This window comes from Oryzias latipes, chromosome 1, assembly GCF_002234675.1.
Source record: "Oryzias latipes chromosome 1, ASM223467v1".
Lineage (NCBI taxonomy): Eukaryota > Metazoa > Chordata > Actinopteri > Beloniformes > Adrianichthyidae > Oryzias > Oryzias latipes.
In genome coordinates this window covers 11,963,432-11,976,346 of record NC_019859.2, presented here as the reverse complement: position 1 = coordinate 11,976,346, position 12,915 = coordinate 11,963,432, and the positions used below count along the sequence as shown (strand labels likewise).

Sequence of the window (12,915 nt, the reverse complement as noted above, 5' to 3'; positions counted from 1 at the left end):
AGGAGGGGGTGTTTAAGTTACAAACCTAAAGTCCAACCTTTATTTAAACTGACATTTAAAAATGTCTTAGTTAATTCTACAAGTCTCTCAAGTATTTTATTTTTGCCTACATAATTAGTGCTATTTTTAGTTGAATTTGTCCTGCCTCCATATCATCTGCACTTGTTCTGTAAAATAGGGCAAACTCCACAGCTTTGCGTGTCTCTTATTGCACGCTAAAAGCTGCTGCAGAAACCTTAAGGTTCCCTGAGTGAACCCTGGTGTAATAAAGCCCAAACAGGTAATGGAGGAAGCAGATCATACAATTATACTTACTTTCAACATTGGCGACAAATTTCACTGCTGCCATCAAGTTAAAAATAGATTTGATCTTCCATCCTGTGGAACGTGTTCACCCACTCAGGAAACAAATCCTTTTTTACTGAGTAATCTATAACTGTTACATTTGAATTTGTTTCTAAAGCTTTTTGTTAAATGATCAAAGCAGAAGACATCCAAGTGTTGAAATGTTTATGCTTTTAATTGTACAACTTTATATAACTTGTTCACATTCTGCTAAAAACATTTGGTCATAAAAGTGAAGGTTATTGTTTGTAGGTAGGAGTCCAGGAAAAGATAAGAAGCACAAAGACCTGGTGTTAGAGCATCTGTTTCTCACAGTGTCAGCTTTTGATACACCTCTGCTGTTTCTCTTCAGTTAATCAAAGAGCAACAGTTTCTTGGAAGGTCAAAGCTGCAATGTAACTGTTTCCCAAATGAGCATGTATAAAAAAAATTATTAAAAAAATGTTGTTCTCCCACTAAAAATCTGGAAAAATGTTTCCACAGACCCCCCAAGGAAACATAATCTTTCTTTACGAATGCTATTTCTGGAGAGAGCACCAACAGACAAACTACACCAGAGGAGGAAGGGCATTTGACCCATAAACATGAGAGCTGTTAAGCTGCCAGAGTGATGGCACGGTGGGCTCATTCCTGCTCACAGTTGACCTCAGGCCGGCACAAACTCCCATCATACCTTTCAGGGACACACTGATGAGCACAACATCAAAGCTTGGCCCGCTTGAGAATGTGAGGGGAGAAAAACAAGGCTGCAGTTTCATGGGCTGACCACTGGGGTGCAGTGTAGAAAAGCTTTTTGAAGATGGCTCATGCAATAAAAAGAATACTTATATATAACTACAAAACATTAAGCCATGTGTTGGAATATAGCTTAGCATTTTGGACCTTCAACTGCTGAAAGGGAGCGTTAAATGTCAAATGATCAAATATGAAAACAACCCATTTGCATTACTGAAAATATCAGCTGTGCTGTACAACGACAGGAAAATGACAACAACTAGTCCTGGCAGATCTAGAAAACAAGGTTTGTTTACATTTCCAAGCTAGTTCCACCTTTAGGATTTGCATTGGTCACAGATGGTCCACAAACACAACCTTTAGACATAAAAAAATAATAATTTTATAATTATAAAACATTGCTTTAAGGAGTAATAGGATAGGAGATGCTATAAGGCAAAAGTGTACAATGATTGTACGACTATTCTCGTAGGACTCACTTTTTTCTCATATTTTAGGATTCCATAGGCACTCAATTTAGACTTTTTTAATTTTGCAACTCTATTCTCATGTTTCCCGGTGGTTTAAACTAAACACATAGAAAAAGGTACAGACGAGTAGGTGTTCCCACAGATCAAACTTGTTAACTATACAAAAACAAATGTGTTCATTTCATGAAGTGGCCCATAAATCCTGTTGTTTTTTATTGCCACACCAAGAATTTAACTGAAGACCACAGGTTACACATAATCTGATAAAAAAAGTGGTTCAAATGTGGCACTTAATAAGGAAAAACTATTTAGTGAGAATAGATTTGGCTACTTCAGCAAAATCCTTTCAGATCAAATATGAATGAAATAAAAATGCTCCCTCTCTCTCTCAACACTGTTTTAACTGGATCATTTCTATTGTCCACAAAAGTGAAGTAAATTTTTAGCAAAATTAACAAAAGTCAGCAAAACTGTAGGTACTTTTCTGTTGTAACAGCTAAAACTGTACATTTACCTTTGAAAAACAGAAGAAAAAAATCCTCTTATAAAATGTATAGCACACCCCACCAGAGGGCGCTACAACACAGCGTCAGCTTTCACGTGTCTCTGCTCCTCAGCGCTGGTCCTGATTGGAGTTGCTCTGAAAAAAAGAGCTCTTAAAATCACAGGTCCGTCAGCCCCTTTGGAGGAAATGATGACAGCTTATTTCAGTCTTTACTGCTTCAGGGCCCGCGAGCATCCCTGAGGCCAACGCAGCAGAGATGAAGGCGATGATGAAGAGGTGCTGTGTGAGCGGAGAATAGCCCCCGCAGCGCTGCAGTGAGGCTGGGGTCCGGGCTCAGGCGTGTAGGTGAAGGTCAGGGCTGTGGAATAGATGATCCCATCATTGCGGACCAACGTGACCGGGACCTGGACGGGCTGTCGCACCCAGCGCCAGCCTTCCCTGAAAGAAGAGATGTCCGGCACCACGCACAGGATGCTTTCTCCACACCTGAGGGGATGGACGGAAGAGAAAAGACTGCTTATCGTTCCACTAAAGCAGCTGAAACGTGAAGTCGAGCGGACTCCTGCACCTGTACATGGTGTCGGCCTCTACATCTCCAAACCACACTCTGAGAGTCGGTGTGAAGTTGTGTCCCGTCAGCTCCAGCATGGCCACGTCTCCTCCACCATTCAACTTCAAAGAGGGGAAGGCTTTTTACTGCCCCATAAGAGCCTCTGGTGTGGAGAAAACAAAAGCCTGTACGCCTACCTGCAAAGTTTCTACCACAGGGACGGGTGTGACGGGTGTTTGCACAGGCCCCATGCCCTCACAGAAGGTGTATTCCGCCTTGTCGGTGCTAATGATGGTCCAGGAAGCCCCGTCGCTGACCAGCTCCTTGTTAGCTTCTTTGGAACACGGTGCCGCCTGACCCAAAAAAAAAAAAAACAGGAAAAAGTTTTAAACTAAACTCTAATCAGAAAAAAAAGCCTTTTCACTTCAAGTCCCATGACTGTAAAGCAGCTAAACAATACGAATGACACAAAAACCATCAGATAAACCCTAAAGGAAGATCATATTCCCTCTGTTTGTGGTTTTAGTCCTGTCATGTTAGGTTTCATTATGTTGGGAGGCTGGAGCACATTCTCTCTGTTCTATCCTTTTATTTATATTTGTTTTAAGTCTGTAAATTTCTTTGCATTACTGTGGCATGAAGATTACCATATAAATTACGTTTGATTAGATTGGATGAGTAAGACGTTTTGTATTTTTGTGAATTTATTAAAATAAAAAAAAGTACAGAATTGGATGTCATCCTTTAAGCATTACAGCAATTCATGGAATACTAAAAAACTTTATTGACAATTTCCTGTGGTCAATAATTGTTTGACCTGTTGACCCCTGGGAAATACTTCCTGGTTCAATCAAACTAACGCCCACATGCTAATGTGCTGCTAATGCTGCTACACATGCTTTCTTTTCACCTTCGCCACAGCAAAGCAGCCCCAACTAATTCATGCGGTTTGAATTTGGCAGAGATTTTTTCTGCCGGATGCCCTTCCTGACACAACCCTGGATCTTAAAGGACCAGAGAGACCCAGAGAGACCCTTCATTTTTAGCTCCTTGCCCTGTGAATTGAACCCAGATTTCCTGTGTGAGTGTCCTACACCCAACCAAATGAGTCTAGAGCAGCTGCTCCCTCTGGTAGAAATCTGGTCATAATAAGAAATATTACAGATGTGTGTGCTGCTGTTATTATACAATTAATACTTTTACAGTTTTTAGCTGCTGCAGAGTAACGAAAGAAGTTCTTTTGTCATTTGAAATCACTGCAGTGCCCTTTATTTAATACAGAGAAGCAACAAATGTCTTAAAAACAAACAAACAAACGGTTCGATGCTGCTGAAGAGTCTGTTAGAAAGATCCCAAGATGAAGATGAAAGTCCGCATGTGCTCCAAGCCAAATGATTCCTTTTCATTTATACAAAACTAGGACATAATCACAATTTTAGCTGCTGAAAAAAGAGATAAATGTCATTTTTGGACAGTTTACAACAACTGTTGCTTTTGCCAAGTGACTTTTCAAACTCCTGGTGTCCTAAAGTCTAAATCCATAAAAAAAAGATGAAACAGGGTTCAGGAGGTCTCATTGATCTGAGGAAAAACTTTATGTTCATTCATTCATCTTCTTCCGTTTTATCCCTTTCGGGGTCACAGGGGTGCCGGAGCCTATCCCGGCCACTTTGGGCGAAGACAGGGGGCACCCTGGACAGGTCGGCAGTGTGTCGCCGGGGCCACAATCACACACCCATTCACATTTACACTCACACCAAGGGACAATTTAGATTAACCAGTAAACCTATGAAGCATAATCTAGCCACAGGGGTTGCAAGCCAGTAACTACTGTGCCGGTCCCAAGCCCGGATAAATAGAGAGGGTTGCGTCAGGAAGGGCATCCGGCGTAAAAATTGCCAAAATAACCATGCGAATCATCCACAACACTTTAGACATACCGGATCGGTCGAGGCCCGGGTTAACAACGACCGCCACCGATGCTGTTAACCTACAGGGTGTCGGTGGAAATTTGACTACTGTTGGTGGAAGAAAGAGGGGAGGCAGAAGGGTCCGTGGCCAGAGAGAGAAGGGAAAAGGCAGGAACATAGGTTTGAGAATAGGGACTCTTAACGTTGGCACAATGACAGGGAAAGGCAGAGAGCTGGCAGACATGATGGAGAGAAGGAAGGTAGATGTACTGTGTGTGCAGGAGACAAGGTGGAAGGGCAGCAAGGCACGTAGTATTGGAGGAGGATACAAACTTTTCTATCATGGTGTTGATAGGAAGAGAAACGGGGTAGGAGTGATTCTGAAGGGGGAGTTTGTAAACAGTGTTCTAGAGGTGAAAAGAGTCTCAGACAGGATGATGAGCCTAAAGTTAGAAATTGAAGGGGTGATGGTGAATGTAGTCAGTGGGTATGCGCCACAGGTTGGCTGTGAGTTAGAAGTGAAGGAGAGATTCTGGAGTGAGTTGGATGAGGTCATAGAGAGTTTTCCCAGAGGAGAGAGAGTTGTTATTGGAGCAGACTTTAATGGGCATGTTGGTGAGGGCAACAGAGGTGATGAGGAGGTGATGGGCAGGTTTGGTGTGAAGGAAAGGAATCTGGAGGGACAGATGGTGGTGGACTTGGCGAAGAGGATGGAAATGGCTGTAGTCAACACTTACTTCCAGAAGAGAGAGGAACATAGAGTGACATACAGAAGTGGAGGTAGGAGTACTCAGGTGGACTACATCCTATGTAGACGAGGTCATTTGAGAGAGGTTAATGACTGCAAAGTGGTGGTAGGAGAGAGTGTAGCCAGACAGCACCGCATGGTGGTGTGTAAGATGACTCTGGAGGTCAGGAAGAAGAAGATAGGGAAAACAGAAAAGAAGACCAAGTGGTGGAAGCTCCAGAATGAAGAAACTTGTGAGGAATTTAGGCAGAAGTTGAGGCAGGTCCTGGGTGGTCAGGATGAGCTTCCAGAGGACTGGGAAACTACAGCAGAGATTATCAGGGAAACAGGTAGGAAGGTGCTAGGTGTGTCATCTGGAAAGAGGAAAGACGGTAAAGAGACTTGGTGGTGGAATGAGGAAGTACAGGAATGCGTCCAGAGGAAGAGGTTGGCTAAAAGGAAGTGGGATGTAGAAAGGACTGAGGAAGGTAGACAGGAGTACAAGGAAGCGCAGCGTAGAGTGAAGAGAGAGGTGGCAAAGGCCAAACAGAAAGCTTACGATGAGCTTTATGACAGGTTAGACACAAAGGAAGGAGAGAAGGACTTGTACAGGCTAGCCAGACAGAGAGACAGAGATGGGAAGGACGTGCAACAGATAAGGGTGATTAAGGACAGAGATGGAAAGGTGGTAACAACCCAAGAGAGTGTACAGAAAAGATGGAAGGAGTATTTTGAGGAGCTGATGAACGAGGAAAATGACAGGGAAAGAAGGGAGGAAGATGTGGTTGTTGTGGAGCAGGAAGTAGCAGAGATTGGAAAGGATGAGGTTAGGAAGGCTCTGAAAAGGATGAAGAGCGGAAAGGCCGTTGGTCCTGATGACGTACCTGTGGAGGTATGGAAGTGCTTAGGAGAGACAGCAGTGGAATTTCTAACGAGGTTGTTCAATAGGATTTTAGAGAGTGAGAAGATGCCTGAGGAATGGAGGAGAAGCGTTCTGGTCCCGATCTTTAAGAACAAGGGTGACACGCAGAACTGCAGCAACTATAGAGGAATAAAGTTGATGAGCCACCCAATGAAGCTGTGGGAAAGAGTAGTGGAAGCCAGGCTTAGGAAGAAGGTGGAGATTTGTGAGCAGCAGTATGGTTTCATGCCCCGTAAGAGCACCACTGATGCCATTTTTGCTTTGAGAATGTTGATGGAAAAGTACAGAGAAGGTCAGAAGGAGCTGCATTGTGTGTTCGTAGATTTAGAGAAGGCGTATGACAGGGTGCCGAGGGAGGAGCTGTGGTACTGTATGAGGTCGTCTGGAGTGGCAGAGAAGTATGTCAGAGTAGTTCAGGACATGTATGAGAGAAGTATGACGGTGGTGAGATGTGCTGTAGGTCAGACAGAGGAGTTCAAGGTGGAGGTGGGACTACACCAAGGATCAGCTTTGAGTCCTTTTTTGTTTGCTATGCTGATGGACAGGCTGACAGACGAGGTAAGACAGGAATCTCCCTGGACGATGATGTTTGCGGATGACATTGTAATTTGCAGTGAGAGTAGAGAGCAGGTGGAGGAACAGCTACAGAGGTGGAGGTTTGCTCTGGAAAGAAGAGGCATGAAGGTCAGTCGTAGTAAGACAGAATACATGTGTCTGAACGAGGTGGATCAAGGTAGAAGCGTTAGGTTACAGGGGACTGAGGTGAAGAAGGTGCAGGAGTTTAAGTACTTGGGGTCAACAGTTCAGTGTGATGGGGAGTGTGGAAAAGAGGTGAAGAGGCGAGTGCAGGCAGGTTGGAGCGGTTGGAGGAAAGTGTCAGGAGTGTTGTGTGACAGAAGAGTGCCAGCAAGACTCAAAGGAAAGGTGTACAAGACAGTGGTGAGACCAGCTCTGCTCTATGGGTTAGAGACGGTAGCAGTGAGACAGAGACAAGAGGCTGAGATGGAGGTAGCAGAGATGAAGATGTTGAGGTTCTCCTTAGGAGTGACCAGGTTAGACAGGATAAGGAACGAGTACATCAGAGGGACGGCTCATGTTGCCTGTGTTAGCGACAAAGTCAGAGAAGCCAGACTGAGATGGTTTGGACATGTTCAGAGGAGGGATAGTGGATATATTGGTAGAAGGATGTTGGAGATGGAGCTGCCTGGCAGGAGGGCAAGAGGACGGCCAAAGAGGAGGTATATGGATGTCTTAACAGAGGACATGAAGTTGGCTAACGTTAGGGTAGAAGATGTTCATGATAGAGTGAGGTGGAAAAGGATGATTCGCTGTGGCGACCCCTGATGGGAAAAGCCGAAAGAGAAAGAAGAAGTAAACCTATGAAGCATGTTTTTGGACGTGGGAGGAAGCCGGAGTCCCCGGAAAGAACCCACGCATGCAAACTCCATGCAGAAAGGTCCCCCATTGATGTTTGGTTTCAGGTCCCCCAGCTGGGACTTCTTGCTGTGAGGCAAGAGTAGGAATGGGTACCGTTAAGGTTTTAACGGTACTACTACTCTTATTGATACTGCTTATCGATCCGCTATTTTAACCATACTCTTATTGATACTTTTTAAGGACAAAAAATAAATAAACAACAAATTAAGAACATAAAGTGTTTTATTTCCTCATGATGCAATAATGATTTTTTTTATACATTTTTCTAACTTAAAAAGTAAAATACATGTAGAAAGACGTTATTTAAAGAAAAATAAACAGCAATGTTTTGACATATTGCTGTCTTGATGTAAATATAAAACAAATTAAATCAATTTTTGAGTTCATCCCAGAGAAAGTCTCTGCTTCAACTCCAGCAGTGAAAGCTGAGTCTAAATCTGACGCCCGTGTTTCCATCTCTCTGACAGAGTTTGAAGCCAAAGCCCCTCCCCCACCTTTCTACCTGCTTTTCCTCTCTACTTGTTCCATTGTTCACATCCTCTGCAGCAGCGAGTCAAATGTTCTCGCGCCCCTCCACTGTCTTCTACACAGAGAGCGCAAAATGCGGTCATCATAGCAGCAGGTTGACACGACGATAGTCGGGGCGCTCCAGCGCAGATTTATTTAAATTTACGCACGCGCCGCATACTGTCGGAACAACAGCCCCGCCCCCCTGCACACAAATTGCCAGACATTTATTTCACCGAGAATAGTGAAATTCATTTCACCGAGAATAGTGAAATTCATTTAACCGAGAATAGTTAAATGAATATCATCATTAATCAACGGACAATTGACTGAGTTGGTTGGTTAAATATGGCAAATAACGTTTAGATTTTGTGGGACACAAAAAAAAGTGACTTCTCCAGTACCGATAGCAGAACCGTTGAGGTCAGATCTTACCGATAACTGCGGTCTTGAAGAATGTTACCCCGGGGCTCCGTTCAATACCGGGGCTCGGTACCCATCCCTAAACAAGAGCGCTAACCACTGCGCCACCGTGCAGCGAAACACTGTATTTACAAATAGAAATGTTTAGTTTACCTGGAATTGGATGATCCGCTCCTGTGAAAGACACAGATACATTCTGTCTGTGTCTTTTAGGTAGAAGGCGCACTTGTGAAGCTGGGACACCGGGTCATCCGCATTCAACAAGGCTGCTTGCTTGTCCACCTTACGAATGACCTGAGAAGAGGTAAAAGCAAACAATATTAAGATATTGTTGCAGACCCACTCCCATGAAAATCATGTTTTTGCTGTTTTTAACACATTCTTGACATTTATGTAAATAAAAATGAAGCCTAAATTGTATTTCTGAGTTTTCTTAAAACAAATCGCTGTGAAGCCAGTAGCAGATGGAAAAATGATGTTTTTAAAAAGAATGTGTTTGTTATGTAGCAAAGACAAAGGGCGGACTACAAGCTCCCTGCTCTGTTCTGATGCATCCACTAGTAAACGACTCCATCCATGAACGTCTGAGCTGACATCTGGCCCAAAACTGTACGGCTGGATAGCTCCAATATTCTTCACCGTTTTTGTTTTCACCTGTAATGTTAAGTTGGGGCTGTAAGCTAGCAGGAGAGAGTGTAAACAGGTAGGTGATGGGAAAGGGGGGATGGGCTTGCTCTGCCCACAAATCAGGGGCAAATTTCTACTGAACTCCTGCTGCTCTGCAGAAACTTTCCTACAAAACGACACAGTTTTTCTTTTAAATTACATAATTATAATTAAAAAAAAACACTGGGAACACTTCAAACAGATCAAAAGATGATGGGAGTGGGCACTCACTGACTATAACTGCATCTTACTCACCAGTCTGGGCAGCGCCATGCCAGTTATTGAACACACCAGTTTCACCGTCTTGCCGTAGTGAATGTATCCATCCCTCACAGCAAACTCCTCCCCTTCTGACTCATCGTCCTCCACTAAACACAACGACGAACTGTTAGAAAGGTCATTCCAGTGAAAGAGCAAAACAGCTGGGACTCACAGAGGTGTATGTAGAACGCCCCCCACTGCTGGGAGCTGGCACAGAAGTTCCCCCCTTCCACATGGAGGTATCTGGTGCTTACAGTCTGTGAGCGTAGGCGGTTAAACAGGGCCACCTTGGTTCCAGATGCTATACACACTGAGAAAAGACGAAAAGCAAGGCTGTGAGGCATCAAAAAGAGGCCAAACTTTCTCTGTTTTATGCCTGCAATAACTCACAGTCTGTGTTTTTTAAAGACTGTTTCTTCTTGGAGGGCTTGGAGATGACTTTGATCCGTTTACTGAGGAAAACGCCGATGTTTGAACTGGTTCCATACAGCATCTTAACCGACAGCATGAAGTGTTTCCTTTTGTCGGAGTCGCTGATGTACAGAGTCTTAGCCATGCAGAAGTGCTGCAATGACCACAACAAAAGTGTTTTCATTCTTTTTTATTGGTTTGCTTATAAAAAAATATTCATACAGTCAGTTATTATTTACCTTTCCCTCTAGGTGAAGTTGTTGCATGTCTAGAACGCTGTTGCCAATCCCAATAAATGCAAAAGGTTGCGCTTCCTGCTCCGTGCAACCGTCGTTTGCCATTTTTTCCAACTTTTTCTTCCAGCCAGCCCCCATCAGATACACACACGGTGGAGGACAGAAAAACCTGTATGACACAAATACATGTGTGCATGAAAAAACAACACACAATTCACCACGTATCCCTCATCATTGTTCCAAATGAACCTTTTTTCATTTCCGTATGATTTCTGCGCCACTTTTGCATGCAGTATGAGCACCGTCTGATCTTCTTTTTCCTTCAGATAACTCCTCATAGCTTCCCTGGAACGTCAGGAAAAACTCGTCAGAAACTTTTCCAACTGATTGAAAAACTCTGAATGTTTGAAGGTGAGTTCCTTCTGTACCTTGTTAGATGCTGAGGTGGGTTTGGCTCATCGAACTTCCTGCCAAAGCAAAACATCATGCTAGTTAAAGTCCCACTCCAATCGTCTTTTGATTTCTTTTCAAAGCAAATTCTGCTGTTCTTAAGCAAAAACATATACACCTGTGTTGTTTTCTATGACAGAGTCTGCAGAGGGGTATTAGAAATTTCCCTTAGAGTTATGGGTGGGATCATTATGGCAGAGTAAGCCCTGCCTCATTTCCCATCATCCCTTTTGTTTGCACTCTCTCCCGGTAGCTAACAGCTCCTCACACCCCAAACCTAACATAACCATAGCCAGACAACAGCTCAAATAAGAAAAATGAAGGCACATGAACCTAGTCATAACAGGTGGATGCAGCAGAGCATGTAGCTTGAATTTATAGAGGGATTATTATTCCAAGTGCAATTCTCACCATTTTGAGGGTAAAAGTTTTGTGCTCAAGACATTATTTTGCACTTAAAACAGAAAAATGCACTTGAAACTGAAATAAACGTGCAATCAAAACCAATTTTTACTTGAGAAAAATATTCTCTCTAGTCTTCTCTCGAAACGGAGCAGGACACCACGTTACAAAAATGCCACAAAGGCCAGCCAATCACAGACATGGGCTGTGTCCAAATTGGACGGCCGCGCTCTTCCTGGGCTGCATTTGTAGGGTCCTTACGTCACAGCAACAAGTGCCGTCCAAATTCAACAACTCCGTTAAAATGCAGCCAGCCAATACAGCCTTCTTTTCCTCCTTATTTCAAGAATTGGTCTGGTGTATCCTTCTATACTGTCCATATCCCAAGATGCATTGCGGCGGAACCCAGAGATTTTCTGAGAACAATGGCGGACTGTGAAGCGGGACGCAGCCTCCAAGATTAAAGGTTGGATCAAATAACCCAGGAAAATTCCGAGCTCCATGCCTGGTTCACTACTCCTCTCTGTTCGGGACTCATGGTTGCTAAGCGACAGGACATGCGCCGATCTAATGGCTGGAATTATCTTAAGGCTAGGCTCGTCCAAATTCACAGCCGTTCACATCCGGCCAACCCGCTCGATGAAGGACCCGGTCATCGTCGCCCGGGAAGGCCACGGCCATTGAAGGAGGCAGCCCTCCAATTTGAACACAGCCATGACGACTGATTGGTCAGAGATTTTTCCCATCAGCTCCTAGGCTGGGTCGGCCTTGTGCACAACTGGAAGAATTTCTGACCAATCAGCATCAACTTTCATGACCATGTCTGCGATTGGCTGGCTTTTGTGGCGTATTTGTAACGTGGTGTTCTGCTCTGTTTCAAGGTGCAGTAGTGTTTTGTTTTGTTTTGTTTGCACGTATTTTTAATTTTTAAGCGCATTTTTCTCTTTGACGCCCAAACAGAAGTGAGTGTGGTGCTTGGAGTAATGGCACAAAAATCACTCCATATGTACATTCAACATCCAAATTACAAGCTTCTTCCAACATTTTTTCGTCTGCTCGTGATTCACAACGATTCGAATAAAGAAATACTCAGAAATGCCATTTAAAAAAAATATACTGTATGTCCTCTATCATGAGAAGAACACGTTAAAAACACTATTACATCAGAGTGGGTCTTTAAACCTGGTTTCAGAAGGAAGTACCGTCTCTGAAAACAGAGTTTTTTTTTCCTTTTTAACAACATTTAACCACCATTTTTTATGTTTAAAAGTATTTATTTATTTTTAGTTCATTTTATGAAAATATAAAAACGTGTTATGGCAAAAAAAAACCTAACAAAAGATTATTGACACAAGTAAGCGTGTTTTTTAAGTTATAAACAGAGTGAAAGTAACCCGGGTGTAAATATCTACAAACACAGAAAAAACTGAACAAAACTACGAAAATTACTTCACTTAAAGCTACCCCATAGTCTACTACAGCAATACGTAAGAGGAAACTACTATTTTTACACGTAATTCTACTTTTTGCTTTAAATGTTTGTACTTACCCCGTAACAACGGGCGCCATCTTTCGAATAGCAACCCCCGCCACCCACCTCTCTACACACGTAAACACGAGTACATGCAACGAAAACAAGAGGGCGGGAGGAAAAAAGAGAAGAAAAGTCTAACAAGCGCGGAGTTATTTATGAGACATTTCCTCTTTCACCGCAAAACAGCAGAACCACAGTGCATGGAAGATTGGAGCGGGCCACGAAGGAGGTGTGACGGACGGGGCAAAGGGTTGAGAAGTGTGGAGGGGGGAGGAGGGGCAACCGGTAGAGGGCACACGCCAGGACAGGCGTGGGAAAGTTTTAACGTCTCGCGAGAATGGAGGAACAACTCTGACTCAGGGTCTTCAAAGTTGGACGCCACCATCGCGAGACTTTGAAAAGGTAGCGTCACTGGTGGCTTCTC

General features: G+C 43.6%; 1 protein-coding gene across 1 annotated transcript; it reads right to left on the bottom strand.

The window, feature by feature from the left end:
• Positions 1-496: 496 nt before the first annotated feature.
• Positions 497-12,765, bottom strand: LOC101162425 (recombining binding protein suppressor of hairless). Its single transcript, XM_004065725.4, has 11 exons — positions 12,507-12,765; positions 10,534-10,572; positions 10,355-10,450; positions 10,109-10,274; positions 9,849-10,023; positions 9,631-9,768; positions 9,453-9,565; positions 8,685-8,825; positions 2,803-2,958; positions 2,624-2,727; positions 497-2,541 (listed from the first exon to the last, which is right to left on the bottom strand). Exons 1-11 carry the CDS (start codon positions 12,524-12,526, stop codon positions 2,265-2,267), a joined length of 1,425 nt encoding a protein of 474 aa, XP_004065773.1. The 5' UTR covers positions 12,527-12,765; the 3' UTR covers positions 497-2,264.
• Between the last annotated feature and the right edge of the window lie 150 nt (positions 12,766-12,915).

Bases quoted from the DNA above. Each gene is read 5' to 3' on its own strand.
- LOC101162425 (XM_004065725.4), bottom strand. From the start codon at position 12,526: ATGGCGCCCGTTGTTACGGG. The intron at 10,024-10,108 runs GTAAATAATAAC...TGGTCATTGCAG, and splicing joins AACTTCACCTAGAGGGAAAG to CACTTCTGCATGGCTAAGAC. The intron at 9,769-9,848 runs GTGAGTTATTGC...GTCTTTTCTCAG, and splicing joins GTCTTTAAAAAACACAGACT to TGTGTATAGCATCTGGAACC.